Source organism: Gorilla gorilla, chromosome 21 (genome assembly GCF_029281585.2).
Source record: "Gorilla gorilla gorilla isolate KB3781 chromosome 21, NHGRI_mGorGor1-v2.1_pri, whole genome shotgun sequence".
NCBI classification, from domain to species: domain Eukaryota; kingdom Metazoa; phylum Chordata; class Mammalia; order Primates; family Hominidae; genus Gorilla; species Gorilla gorilla.
In genome coordinates, this window is record NC_073245.2 from 55923745 (window position 1) to 55938578 (window position 14834).

A 14834-nucleotide genomic window follows, 5' to 3' on the forward strand; every position below is an offset into this window, starting at 1 on the left:
TGCCAGATGGTGTGTTTTCCCCAAAGTCTGAAATGATCCCTTTTCAAAGCTCAAACCTGAATGTGTCATCTTTCTGGGGCTTCCCCTGACACTTGGGTTGGAAACTCTGGCTTATTTCCCCCCATGGCCTGTTTGGCTCACAGTTGCCAGCAGCCTCACCTTGATCCACTGTCACTTGTGCTCACTCGGTGTTAGCTGCTTTGCCTCCTTTCAGTGCCTCGAACCCTGAGCTCTTCTCAGAGCTCCTAGTGCTCCTCTGTCGGCCTGCAGTGCACTCCCGCTTGTGCCTATTGTGTAGCTAATGTGTTCTCATCCTTCAGTTCTCAGTGGGGGTGCTATTTCTTCAGAGAAGTTTTCTCTGTTCTCCCAGACTGTGGTTGATCTCTGGTGACCTCTGTGTTGTGCCCACACCTGTCTGCAGAGTAGTGTGTACCCCAGTTGTAGCTGAAGATAACATTTATCTCCCCTGCTAGATTTAACTGTCAATGGCAGCCACTTGTCTTATTTACCGATGGATCCCCAGTGCCTACAATAATGCCTGGCACACAGTGGGTGCTTTTTATATGCGAGCAAAAGAATGAGTCTCACTATAGCTTGGGGCACCCCAGACTCTGGTCTTGGGGAGTGGGAGGGCTGGGGAGGTGTTTTGGGTCAGGTTCCCTGGAAGCAGAACCTGTGACTCAAGAGTTTCAGGTACATGGGATCTCTTGGAAAGGTTCTCACCTGTAAGGGAAGGAGTGGAGAAAAGTAGGGAAGGGGCCAAGCAAGGGATGGGGTCTTGGAAAATAGAGCTTTGGCCTGCTATAAGGCCAAGGGGTGTGTGTGTTCACATGTATACATGCGAGGTATGTACATATGAGGAGGGCGCATGTGTACATGGGTCGGGGAACTCCTGGGGCATCTTTGGTTGTGCCTTCCAAGAGCTGTTTTTTGTTTTTTTCTTTTGTTTTGTTTTGTTTTTTTTTTTTTTTTGAGCGGAGTCTTGCTCTGTCGCCCAGGCTGGAGTGCAGTGGCGTGACCTCAGCTTACTGCAACCTCCACCTCCCAGGTTCAAGTGATTCTCCTGCCTCAGCCTCCTGAGTAGCTGGGATTACAGGTATGCACCACCACGCCTGGCTAATTTTTGTATTTTTGGTAGAGACGGGGTTTCACCATGTTGGCCAGGCTGGTGTTGAACTCCTGACCTTAGGTGATCTGCTTCCAAGGGCTCTTATGCAGATAAAGTCATAGTAGAAGCCGTCGGCAGCATGCCCGGCAGCTGGGGGATTGGATTCGCTGTAGGGACAGAGGATCTGGGCAAAGCACCAGGAGCACCCCTTACCCTACACCTTTGCCCAGTGAGCATTGTGTCCCTGAAGGCTTAGAGTGCAAATGATCCGAGGATATCCTCTTAGACTGGGTGCTCAGTGAAGCTGTTACTCTCTGTTCACTTGTCAAGGGAAGAGTATTCTGCTTGGCACTCCAAAGAAGGTGGTGACTACTATGTGTCAGCACAGTACCTTTGTATTTTTAGTAGAGATGGGGTTTCACTATGTTGGCCAGGCTGGTCTTGAACTCCTGACCTCAGGTGATCCACCTGCCTCAGCCTCCCAAAGTGCTGGGATTACAGGCGTGAGCCACCGCACCTGACCTGCCACTTGCTTCTCACCACTATACTTCTATACACTTTTGTGGTACTATCCCATCCTTCTGTATTACTCTATGCCTTTATTACTACATGTTTCTCTGCTAATCTACTCTGTGCTTTATGCTACTGTTCTACTGTAGATGTGTCTCCTCCCTGAATTTTCAGTGAGTGATGGAGTATGACGTAGTCTTCTGACCTTCCAGATAAAGAAACCAAGGCTCAGGGAGGTGAACAGTTGTGGGCCTTCTGCCCTCTTTGGCCACTTATCAGTCTGTGGGAGGTGAACAGGCCTTGCATCTGAGGTCAGCGTGAGACTCAGTGGAAATGAGCAGACAGTGTTGCTTATGGCTTCTACACATTCGAAGTGGGCAGGGAAGGGGGTGAGAGTTCCAAGCACATATCTTCAGTTTTATAATTTTTAAAACATTTTTATTTTTTTTTTTCATTTTTATTTATTTATTTATTTATTTTTGAGATGGAGTCTCACTCTGTTGCCCAGGCTGTAGTGCAGTGGCGCGATCTCGGCTCATCACAACCTCCACCTCCCGGGTTTAAGCGATTCTCATGCCTCAGACTCCCAAGTAGCTGGGATTACAGGTGCCTGGCTTCACGCCCAGCACCTCCCAAAGTGCCAGCATTACAGGCGTGAGCCACTGTTCCTGGTCTTATATATACATCTTTTTTTTTTTTTTTTTTTTTTTTTAATGATCGTTCTTGGGTGTTTCTCGCAGAGGGGGATTTGGCAGGGTCATAGGACAATAGTGGAGGGAAGGTCAGCAGATAAACAAGTGAACAAAGGTCTCTGGTTTTCCTAGGCAGAGGACCCTGCGGCCTTCCGCAGTTTTTGTGTCCCTGGGTACTTGAGATTAGGGAGTGGTGATGACTCTTAACGAGCATGCTGCCTTCAAGCATCTGTTTAACAAAGCACATCTTGCACCGCCCTTAATCCATTCAACCCTGAGTGGATACAGCACATGTTTCAGAGAGCACAGGGTTGGGGGTAAGGTCACAGATCAACAGGATCCCAAGGCAGAAGAATTTTTCTTAGTACAGAACAAAATGAAAAGTCTCCCATGTCTACGTCTTTCTACACAGACACAGCAACCATCTGATTTCTCAATCTTTTCCCCACCTTTCCCCCCTTTCTATTCCACAAAACCGCCATTGTCTTCATGGCCTGTTCTCAATGAGCTGTTGGGTACACCTCCCAGACGGGGTGGTGGCCGGGCAGAGGGGCTCCTCACTTCCCAGTAGTGGCGGCAGGGTAGAGGCACCCCTCACTTCCCCGACGGGGCGGCTGGCTGGGCGGGGGGCTGACCCCCCCACCTCCCTCCCGGACGGGGCGGCTGGCTGGGCAGAGGGGCTCCTCACTTCCCAGTAGGGGCGGCGGGGCAGAGGCGCCCCTCACCTCCCGGTCGGGGCGGCTGGCCGGGCGGGGGGCTAACCCCCCACCTCCCTCCCGGATGGGGCGGCTGGCCGGGCGGGGGGCTGACCCCCCACCTCCCTCCCGGACGGGGCGGCTGGCCGGGCAGAGGGGCTCCTCACTTCCCAGACGGGGTGGCTGCTGGGCAGAGGGGCTCCTCACTTCTCAGACGGGGTGGCTGCCGGGCGGAGGGGCTCCTCACTTCTCAGACGGGGTGGTTGCCAGGCAGAGGGTCTCCTCACTTCTCAGACGGGGCGGCCGGGCAGAGATGCTCCTCACATCCCGGACGGGGCGGCAGGGCAGAGGTGCTCCCCACATCTCAGACGATGGGCGGCCGGGCAGAGACGCTCCTCACTTCCCAGATGTGATGGCGGCCGGGAAGAGGCGCTCCTCGCTTCCTAGATGGGATGGCGGCCGGGCAGAGACGCTCCTCACTTTCCAGGCTGGGCAGCCAGGCAGAGGGGCTCCTCACATCCCAGACGATGGGCGGCCAGGCGGAGACGCTCCTCACTTCCCAGACGGGGTGGCGGCCGGGCAGAGGCTGCAATCTCGGCACTTTGGGAGGCCAAGGCAGGCAGCTGGGAGGTGGTTGTAGCAAGCCGAGATCACGCCACTGCACTCCAGCCTGGGCGCCATTGAGCACTGAGTTAACGAGACTCCGTCTGCAATCCTGGCACCTCGGGAGGCCGAGGCTGGCAGATCACTCGCGGTTAGGAGCTGGAGACCAGCCCGGCCGACACAGCGAAACCCCGTCTCCACCAAAAAAATACGAAAACCAGTCAGGCGTGGCGGCGCGTGCCTGCAATCGCAGGTACTCGGCAGGCTGAGGCAGGAGAATCAGGCAGGGAGGTTGCAGTGAGCTGAGATGGCAGCAGTACCGTCCAGCTTCGGCTCGTCGGCATCAGAGGGAGACCGTGGAAAGAGAGGGAGAGGGAGACCGTGGGGAGAGGGAGAGGGAGAGCTTTTTTTTTTTTTTTGAGATGGAATTTTACTTTTGTTCCCAGGCTGGGGTGCAATGGCATAATCTTGGCTAACCACAACCTCTACCTCCTGGGTTCAAGCGATTCTCCTTCCTCAGACTCCCAAGTAGCTGGGATTACAGGCATGTGCCACCATGCCTGGCTAATTTTGTATTTTTAGTAGAGACAGGGTTTCTCTGTGTTCGTCAGGCTGGTCTCGAACTCCCGATCTCAGGTGATCTGCTCGCCCAGGCCGCCCAGAGTGCTGGGATCACAGGCGTGGTGAGCCACCGCACTCGGCAATTTTTTTTTTTTAATTAAAAAAAAAAAATTTTGTTTTTTACCTGAACCCGACAGTAGCTGGTGTCATTTTATAATTTTTGCCATAGCCTGAAGGATTCAGTTGCTTATTTCACAGAGCTTCGTGGAAATGCTCTGTAAATTATTAGGGCTAGAGACTTGTGAGACTTCATCTTGGAACTGAAAGAGACCTTAGAGTTCATCTAGTGGAAGATTCATTTACAGGAGCAGGAACTTGGCTTAGGGAGGTTAGTGATGTGCCTGGTGGCACCCCACCCACAGAGCTGGGGTTCAAAGGCCCCCTGCTGCCCCCTGCAGGACAGACAATGCTGTGAAGAATCACTGGAACTCTACCATCAAAAGGAAGGTGGACACAGGAGGCTTCTTGAGCGAGTCCAAAGACTGCAAGCCCCCAGTGTACTTGCTGCTGGAGCTCGAGGACAAGGACGGCCTCCAGAGTGCCCAGCCCACGGAAGGCCAGGTGAGACAGCTGCTCAGGCTTTGGCTTGGTTTGATTTGACATTCATCTGACACCATCTCATTGAACACCTTGTCCACAGCTATTGGTCAGTTTCTGCCACAGAGTCTAAAAGTGGGCTATGTGCTTCTGGGGCCTTGTGAGACTTCTGCACATAACTGGCACTTGTCTGCCTGCAGATGAAGGATAGCAGAGCAAGCTGATTATATAAAACTGTGAATTAGTTAAGGAGATCCTCAGCCTCCATCTCTCCTTGCTGGTGGCCGCCTTCTTACCTGTTGCTCATTTTAATTTTTTAAAACAGAAAGCATGTTTGCAATTAAAAAATCAGAGGTGGCTGGGTGCGTTGGTTCACACCTGTAATCCCAGCAAGTTGAGAGGCTGAAGCGGGCGGATTGCTTGAGCCCAGGAGTTGGAGGCCAGTTCAGGCAACATGGTGAAACCTTGTCTCTATCTTTTTAATTAAAAAAAATTTAAAAATGTATTGAGTTGTAATTTACATACTCTCATAAACAGTTTTGAGTTATGACAAAGCATGCAGCCATGTAACCACTGTCACAGTCAAGGTATACAACAGTCCCATCACCCCAGAATTCCCTTGTGCTCCTTTTCTTAGCCTTTTTTCGGCCCTTAGCTCCTTGCACTGTGATCTGTTTTCTGTCTCTATAATTTTGACTTTTCTAGAAATTAACAATTAAAATCCTATAGTATTACATTTGCAGGCTGTTTTTTTGAGACAGAGTTTTGCTCTGATGCCCAGGCTGGAGTTGCAGGGTGTGATCTTGGCTCACTGTAACCTCTGCCTCCTGGGATCAAGCGATCTCATGCCTCAGCAACCTGAGTAGCTGAGATTACAGGCATGCACCACCACGCCTGACTAATTTTTGCATTTTTAGTAGAGATGGGGTTTCACCACGTTGGCCAGGCTGGGTTTGAATTCCTAGCCTGAAGAGAGCCGCCTTCCTTGGCCTCCCAAAGTGTTGGGATTACAGATGTGAGCCACCATGTCTGGCACTACATTTGCAGTTTTTATTTATTTATTTTTTTGAGATGGAATCTCACTCTGTCGCTCAGGCTGGAGTGCAGTTATATGATAGCTGACTGCAACCTCCGCCTCCCAGGTTAAAGCGATTCTGCTAACTCAGCATCCCGAGTAGCTGGGATTACAGGTGCACACCACCATGCCTGGCTAATTTTTGTAGTCTTAGAGATGGGGGTCTCACCATGTTGGTCAAACTGGTCTCAAACTCCTGACCTCAAATGATCCACCCACCTGAGCCTCCCAAAGTGCTGGCATTACAGACGTGAGCCAGCATGCCCCAGCTACATTTGCAGTTTTAAAAATGAAATCAGTATATACTTATGTTAACATCCACTGTCCTATATACCAGAGCAAAGTTTTTATTTATATTTTTTAGCTATATCTCTAAAGGTTATTTTTCAAAATAAAAATTTGGGCAGGGCGTGGTGGCTAACATCTGTAATCCCAGCACTTTGGGAGGCCAAGGCTTTTGGATCTCTTGAGCCCAGGAGTTTAAGACCAGCTTGGGCAACACGGTGAAACCCCATTTGTATAAAAAGGAAAATTAGCTGTGTGTGATTTTGTGCACCTGTAGTCCCAGCTACTTGGGAGGCTGAGGTGGAAGGATTATTTGAGCCTGGGAGGTGGAAGTTACAGTGAGTTGAGATCCCACCACTGCACTCCAGCTTTTATTTATAAATAAAATAAATATTTAAAGGCTGGGCACGGTGGCTCACGCCTGTAATTGCAGCATTTTGGGAGGCCGAGGTGGGTGGATCACGAGGACAGGAGATTGAGACCATCCTGGCTAACACGGTGAAACCCCGTCTCTACTAAAAGTACAAAAAATTAGCTGGGTGTGGTGGCGGGTGCCTGTAGTCCCAGCTACCCAGGAGGCTGAGGCAGGAGAATGGCGTGAACCCAGGAGGCAGAGCTTGCAGTGAGCCGAGATCACGCCACTGCACTCCAGCCTGGGTGACAGAGTGAGACTCTGTCACAAAAAAAATAAAATAAAATAAAATAAAATAAATAAATAAAAATTTGAAGCAACCATGACAAAACATTAAGATTTGATGATGCCGGATGTGTGGTAGGTAACACAATTGTCCTTTGTTATTTTCTAATCTTTTCTGTCATGGTGTGAACTATTTAATTTAAAAAATCTTTTTCCCTCTTCTTACTGGGTAGAGATAACTTGTTGACAGTTACAATTCTTCCACAATGCCCTGCTAGAGCGATATATTATGTTTTTGCCTCTATTTCTTGAATTTTCAATTTTAGAGAATATCTCTCGATTTCCCAATATGAATGCACCTATGGGGTAACTTTCAAAGGGCAGAGAAAGGTATAAAATGAAAAGGAAAACGACTTCTTTTTCTAGTTTCAACTCCCTGTGCATCTCTTAACCGGAGGAGTCTACTTCTGACAATTTCTTGTACATCTAAGTAGTATGTGTTTGATCTTTTACTTCTGATTGAAGAAAAGGTCTCCGTTCCACAAAGAGAAACAGCGGGCATCAGCCGACTCGTAGAAGACTTTCAGCATAGGACAGAGTGAACAGATCTCTAGTCTCTTAAAAACTCTACTGTGCTGAAAGCCAGTTATTGACTTGGCTTTTGTCCCCTGACACTTTGAGTGTCTGGAGTGCTGGCTGTGCTGGGCTGGGACCAAGCCCCAGACCATGACCCTGAGCACAGGAGGTCAGTGTTTTTTTTTTTTTGTTTTTGGGAGACAGAGTCTTGCTCTTGCCCAGGCTGGAGGACAGTGGTGCCATCTCTGCTCGCTGCAACCTCCACCTCCCAAGTTCAAGTGGTTCTCCTGCCTCAGCCTCCTGAGTAGCTGGGAAGCTGGGATTATAGGCATTTGCCACCATACCTGGCAAATTTTTGTATTTTTAGTAGAGATGGGGTTCCGCCATGTTGGCCAGGCTGGTCTCGAACTCCTGACCTCAGGTGATCCACCTGCCTCAGCCTCTCAAAGTGCTGGGATTGCAGGCATGAGCCACCATGCCGGGCCTGTGTTGATTTCAGCCTTACCCGTGTCTCTCCAGTGTGGTCTTTCTGGTGTGCTATTTATTTAACTAGTTTCTTACTGATGAAGATAAGGATATTACTGGTTTTTTGTTATTAGAGATAAAACTCTTAACAGTCACCCTTGTGGCCAAATGACTGCTTCTTTGTGCAGTTATTTCTTGAGAAATTCCTAGAGATGGACAAATATATTTGGTGGTGGGGGGAACCCTTTTGGCTGAGTATGGTGGCTCATTCCTGTAATCCCAGCACTTTGTAAGGCCAAGTTGGGAGGATTCCTTGAGGCCAGGAGTTGGTGACCAGTCTGGGCAACATAGGGAGACTGTCTTTACAAAAAAAAAAAAAAAAGCTGGTGTGGTGGCACACACCTGTAGTTCCAGCTACTTTGGAGCCTGGGGCAGGAAGTTCACTTGAGCCCAGGATTTCAACAGAGTGAGACTCTGTCTTTGAAAAAGCAAACAGGCCAGGCGTCATGGCTTACACCTGTAATCTCAGCACTTTGGGAGGCTGAGGTGGGTGTGGTGACACAGGCTTGTAATCCCAGCTACTCGGGAGGCTGAGGCACGATAATTGAGAATCCACTTGAACTGGCGTGGCGGAGGTTGCAGTGAGCCGAGTTCGCAGTGCTGCACTACAGCCTGGGTGATAGCAAGACTCTGTCTTAAAAAGAAAAGAAAAAAAACCTCTTAATACATTTTGTTAGATTGCTGCCAGAAGAATTTTGCATGTTAATTCGTGTATGGGACCACTCCCAACTTCTCCACTCACTGGTCAGTGCTTGCTATTATAAAATTGGTTCCTCTGCTTCAGAAGTAATGCGTGATCATTGCAAAAACTTAACAACTTTATAGAATTGGGCAATGCAGAAGGTTGAGCCTGCTCATCTCAACTTTTTTTTTTTTTTTCTGAGACGGAGTTTTGCTCTTGTTGCCCAGGCTGGAGTGCAGTGGTATGATCTTGGCTCACCGCAACCTCTGCCTCCCGGGTTCAAGCGATTCTCCTGCCTCAGCCTGCCGAGTAGCTGGGATTACAAGCATGTGCCACCATGCCTGGCTAATTGGCGTTTCTCCATGTTGGTCAGGCTGGTCTCAAATTCCTGAGCTCAGGTGATCTGCCCACCTTGGCCTCCCAAAATATTGGGATTACAGGCGTGAGCCACCACGCCAGGCCTAAAATTAGATGATGTCTTACTCTTTTACAACTTTCTTTTTCTATTTAACATATCTTTCCATGTTGTTATGTGTATTCAGATCTCCAACATTCCTGAATTTGCCGTATCTTATTTAACCGTTATATTGTCGAACATCTGTTACTATTTCCATCAATGCTATAATGAACATCATTGTTCAGTTTCTTTGTACATTTGCTGAACTGTGTGGTTGATTTTTTTGTTTTTAGATGGAGTCTCACTCTGTCGCTAGGCTGGAGTGCGGTGGTGTGACCTTGGCTCACTGCAACCTCTGCCTCCCGGGTTCAAGTGATTCTCCTGCCTCAGCCTCCCGAGTAGCTGGGATTACAGGCATGCAGCACCATGCCCAGCTAATTTTTGTATTTTTAGTAGAGACGGGGTTTCACCATGTTGGCCAGGATGGTCTCGATCTCTTGACCTCGTGATCTGCCCGCCTCAGTCTCCCAAAGTGCTGGGATTACAGGCATGAGCCACTGCGCCCGGCCGGTTGATTTTATAGATGTGGAATGATTGGGTAAAATAGTGTGGACATTTGATGTTTTCATAAGCATTGCCGAATTGCTGCCAAAGGGATTGTACTGTTTAATCCTGCTATAGGCAGTATATAGGACTGCTTGTTTCCAGCCTTATTGTCAATACCGGCTATGGTTATATGAAAAAAAATCTTTGCCAGTTTTAATGAGCAACAAATGCATTATCATGTTCTTGTTTTGATTGAATTACTTTGGAGTTGATCTTTTTTTTTCAGCTTTATTAAAATATAATTGACAAATAAATTGCATATATTGACCAGGGGCAGTGGCTCATGCCCGTATTCCCAGCACTTTGGGAGGCTGAAGTGGGCAGATCACTTGAGGCTAGGAGTTTGAGGCCAGCCTGGCCAATACGGTGAAACCCCATCTCTACTAAAAATATAAAAAATTAACCCGGTGTGGTGGTGCACGCCTGTAGTCCCAGCTGCTCAGGAGGCTGAGGCATGAGAATCACCTGAACCCGGGAGGTAGAGGTTGCATTGAGCTGAGAGTGTGCCTCTGCACGCCAGCCTGGGTAACAGCAAGACTCTGTCTCAAAAAACAACAAGGGCTGGGCGCGATGGCTCACGCCTGTAATCCCAGCACTTTGGGAGGCTGAGGCAGGCAGATCATGAGGTCAGGAGATCGAGACCATCCTGGCTAGCATGGTAAAACCCTATCTCTACTAAAAATACAAAAAAGAACCCAAAAAATTAACCGGTCATGGTGGCGGGCACCTGTAGTCCCAGCTACTAGGGAGGCTGAGGCAGGAGAATGGCGTGAACCTGGGAGGTGGAGCTTGCAGTGAGCCGAGATCACGCCACTGCATTTCAGCCTGGGCAACAGAGTGAGACTCCGTCTCAAAAAAAAAAAAAAAAAAAATTGCATGTATTTATGGTGTGCAATGTGATGTTTTGATTCATTTTTTTGTTGTTGTTCTTTATTTTTTATTTTTTATTTTTTTTATTGATCATTCTTGGGTGTTTCTCACAGAGGGGGATTTGGCAGGGTCATAGGACAATAGTGGAGGGAACGTCAGCAGATAAACAAGTGAACAAAGGTCTCTGGTTTTCCTAGGCAGAGGACCCTGGGGCCTTCCGCAGTGTTTGTGTCCCTGGCTACTTGAGATTAGGGAGTGGTGATGACTCTTAACGAGCATGCTGCCTTCAAGCATCTGTTTAACAAAGCACATCTTACACCGCCCTTAATCCATTTAACCCTGAGTGGACACAGCACATGTTTCAGAGAGCACCGGGTTGGGGGTAAGGTCATAGATCAACAGCATCCCAAGGCAGAAGAATTTTTCTTAGTACAGAACAAAATGGAGTCTCCTATGTCTACTTCTTTCTACACAGACACAGCAACAATCCGATTTCTCTATCTTTTCCCCACATTTCCCCCTTTTCCACTCGACAAAACCGCCATCGTCATCATGGCCCGTTCTCAATGAGCTGTTGGGTACACCTCCCAGACGGGGTGGCGGCCGGGCAGAGGCGCCCCCCACCTCCTGGATGGGGCGGTGGTCGGGCGGAGGCGCCCCCCACCTCCCGGACGGGGCGGGTGGCTGGCCAGGGGCTGGCCCCCACCTCCCTCCCGGACGGGGCGGCTGGCCGGGCAGGGGCTGGCCCCCACCTCCCTCCCGGACGGGGCGGCTGGCCGGGCGGGGGCTGCCCCCCCACCTCCCGGAAGGGGCAGCTGCCGGGCGGAGACGCTCCTCACTTCCCGGGGCGGCTGCTGGGCGGAGGGGCTCCTCACTTCTCAGACAGGGTGGCTGCCGGGCGGAGGGGCTCCTCACTTCTCAGACGGGGCGGCCGGGCAGAGATGCTCCTCACCTCCCAGACTGGGCAGCCGGGCAGAGGGGCTCCTCACATCCCAGACGATGGGCGGCCAGGCAGAGACGCTCCTCGCTTCCCAGACGGGGTGGCGGCCGGGCAGAGGCTGCAATCTCGGCACTTTGGGAGGCCAAGGCAGGCGGCTGGGAGGTGGAGGTTGTAGCGAGCCGAGATCACGCCACTGCACTCCAGCCTGGGCAACGTTGAGCACTGAGTGAACAAGACTCCGTCTGCAATCCCGGCACCTCGGGAGGCCGAGGCTAGCAGATCACTCGCGGTTAGGAGCTGGAGACCAGCCCGGCCAACACGGCGAAACCCCGTCTCCACCAAAAAAATACGAAAACCAGTCAGGCGTGGTGGCGCGCGCCTGCAATCACAGGCACTCGGCAGGCTGAGGCAGGAGAATCAGGCAAGGAGGTTGCAGTGAGCAGAGATGGCAGCAGTACAGTCCAGCTTCGGCTCGGCATCGGAGGGAGACCGTGGAAAGAGGAAAGAGGGGAGAGGGGAGAGGGCTTGATTCATTGTTTTGGTTTTCATTTCTTTTACTATTAATGAGGGTGAGTAACAAATTACCCCTTAATTTGTTATTTGGCTTGGTTGTCTTTTTTTTTTTTTTTTTGATCTTGTTACTGGTTTGTACATTTTATTTGTATATTAAGGATGCTACTCCTTTATCATGTAGTAACTATTTTTTCCCAGTTTGGTAGCTTTTTTTTCTTTATTTTATAAAGGTATAATTTACATAGAATAAAATTCACTTTTTGTTTGTTTGTTTGTTTTATAGAGATGGGGTTTGCCCAGGCTGGTCTCGAACTCCTGGGCTCAAGGGATCTGTCTGCCTTGGCCTCCCAAAGTGTTGGGATTACAGGTGTGAGCCACCACGCCCCGCCTTTTTTTTTTTTTTTTTTTTTTTGAGACAGAGTCTCGTTCTGTAGCCCAGGCTGGAGTGCAGTGGCACAGTCTCGGCTCACTGCAAGCTCCGTCTTCCGGGTTCACACCATTCTCCTGCCTCAGCCTCCCAAGTAGCTGGAACTACAGGTGCCTGCCACCACACCTGGCTAATTTTTTGTATTTTTAGTAGAGATGGGGTTTCACCGTGTTAGCCAGGATGGTCTCGATCTCCTGACCTCGTGATCCGCCCGTCTCGGCCTCCCAACGTGCTGGGATTACACGCGTGATTTTTTTTTTTTTTTTTTTTTTAATGAGCAGGGTCTTGCTCTGTACCCCAGACTGTAGTGCAGTGGCGTGATCATAGCTCACTGCAACCTTGAACTCATGAACTCAAGGGGTCCTCTTGCCTGAGCTTTTCAGAGTTCTGGGATTACAGGTGTGAGCCGCCACACCCAGCGCCCTCCCCCGCCCCCCTTTTTTTATTAGAGTCTTGCTATGTTGCCCAGGCTGGAGTGCAGTGGTGTGATCATAGCCCATTGCAACCTTGAATTTATGAACTCAAGGGACCCACTTGCCTCAGCCTCCCAAAGTGCTAGGGTTACAGGCATAAGCCACTGTACCTGGTCTTTTTATTTTTTAATGTTTATTAAGCATTAAAAATTTATTTTTTAATTTTTTTGAGACGGAGTTTTGCTCTTGTTACCTAGGCTGGAGTGCAATGGCGCGATCTCAGCTCACTGCAACCTCTGCCTCCCAGGTTCAAGCAATTCTCCTGCCTCAGCCTCCCGAGTAGCTAGGATTACAGGTGCCTGCCACCACACCCGGCTACTTTTTTTTTGTTTTGTTTTTAGTAGAGACAGCGTTTTTAGTAGAGACAGGGTCAGGTGATCCACCAGCCTCGACCTCCCAAAGTGCTGGGATTACAGGCGTGAGCCTCTGCACCCAACCTCTGTGTATTACTTCTTTCATCTGAGCCATTTGAGAGTTAGTTATGTAGCATAGATTCCTAAGAATAAGGCCATTTGCTTACATAACCACAATAAAGTTATATTCAATCCAGGGAATTTAAGTCTAATTCAGGATCTTTATCTACAGTTTATATTCCATTTTTCCCTGTCCATGATGCAGTCTAAGACCAGACATTGCATTTAGTTGTCCTATCTCTTTAGTCAGCCTTTCTTAGTCTCATGATGTTGACATTTTGGAAGTATGTGGTATGGCTAATTATTCTGTAGAATGTTTCTCTATTTGGGTTCATCACAGTTTCCTTCTTAGATTCAGGTTGTGTGCTTTAGCTGGAAACTACTATATAGTCTATATCTCAGTGAAATGCAAATGGTGTATTCTTGTGTCTTACAGGGAAGTCTTCTGACCAACTGGCCCTCCGTCCCTCCTACCATAAAGGAAGAGGAAAGCAGTGAGGAGGAACTTGCAGCAGCCACCACATCGAAGGAACAGGAGCCCATCCCTACAGATCTGGATGCAGTGCGAACACCAGAGCCCTTGGAGGAATTCCCGAAGCGTGAGGACCAGGAAGGCTCCCCGCCAGAAACGAGCCTGCCTTACAAGTGGGTGGTGGAGGCAGCTAACCTCCTCATCCCCGCTGTGGGTTCTAGCCTCTCTGAAGCCCTGGACTTGATCGAGTCGGTATGTTGGTCACAACACTTCACAGTGAGCACAGAACACCCCCAGCAGGAAGTGCTTCTCTCTCGGGCCCACATCCTTTTGCTCATTCCATCGCCCTGCTAACAGTTACTCACTTGATGCTGAATGCCTAGCCCTGACCCAAGGGCTGGGGATACCAGGGTTGTCAGCATGCAGTCCCTATCCTTGGGGAGCTCCTGGTGTGTGCAGCAGGAGTTTGTGGTGGCATCTGACCTCTAGGTATGGCACAGGGCGGGGTGGGAAGGCTACCCAGAGGGGGTGGCACTGCACTGAGTCCTAAAGGTTGACTGGCAGGTGACAGCACAGGACAGCGTGGTATTTGTGGCATCACACATGGTTGGGTCTCCCTGAAGAGGAGCCCAGGAAATGCCAGGGCTTGGTGCTGGTCTTGGAGTGGTGAGTGGGTTCTGGTTACTCAGGGTGGGGCAGCCATTGAGCCCGTGTTGTGGTTACTGTGTTGGCTGTGTGGTTGTGTCCTTTGAGGAGGGCTTCTTGGCGTGACACCCCGGCTCCTGGCTGCATCGGCCAGGCCTGCTGTGTAGAGCGGGTTTTGGGAGGTGAAAGACCAGAGGCCTGGTCACTAGGGTGGGGAGTTCAGTATGGAGGTCCGTGTTCGCCTTTCCACCCAGGTGTCTCCCATCCTAGAACATCTAACTGCCAGGGTCTGAGCTTAACATACAGTCTGCGTGGTATCCTGTGAGGTGTGTCATTTCTGTTTTTTAGGTGAAACTGAGTCTCAGAGAGGTCAAGTAGTGTACCCAAGGTTGCACAGCAAGTATACTTGGTGGTCTTGACTGCCATGCTATGCTCCTGCTACTATCCGATGAAGGGTTGGGGGGCCATCTACTCAGGCCTTTTTTACTCTAAGTCTCACCTCTTGACCCCAGTGGCTGGGACTGGACCCAGC

General features: G+C 49.9%; 1 protein-coding gene across 1 annotated transcript in view; it reads left to right on the forward strand.

The window, feature by feature from the left end:
• Positions 1–14834, forward strand: part of MYBL2 (MYB proto-oncogene like 2) — a 51933-nt gene that overhangs the window by 21236 nt on the left and 15863 nt on the right. The window contains exons 6-7 of the mRNA XM_019017475.4: positions 4628–4790; positions 13622–13909. Coding sequence (XP_018873020.2) covers positions 4628–4790; positions 13622–13909 — 451 coding nt within the window. The remainder of the gene's footprint in view (positions 1–4627; positions 4791–13621; positions 13910–14834) is intronic.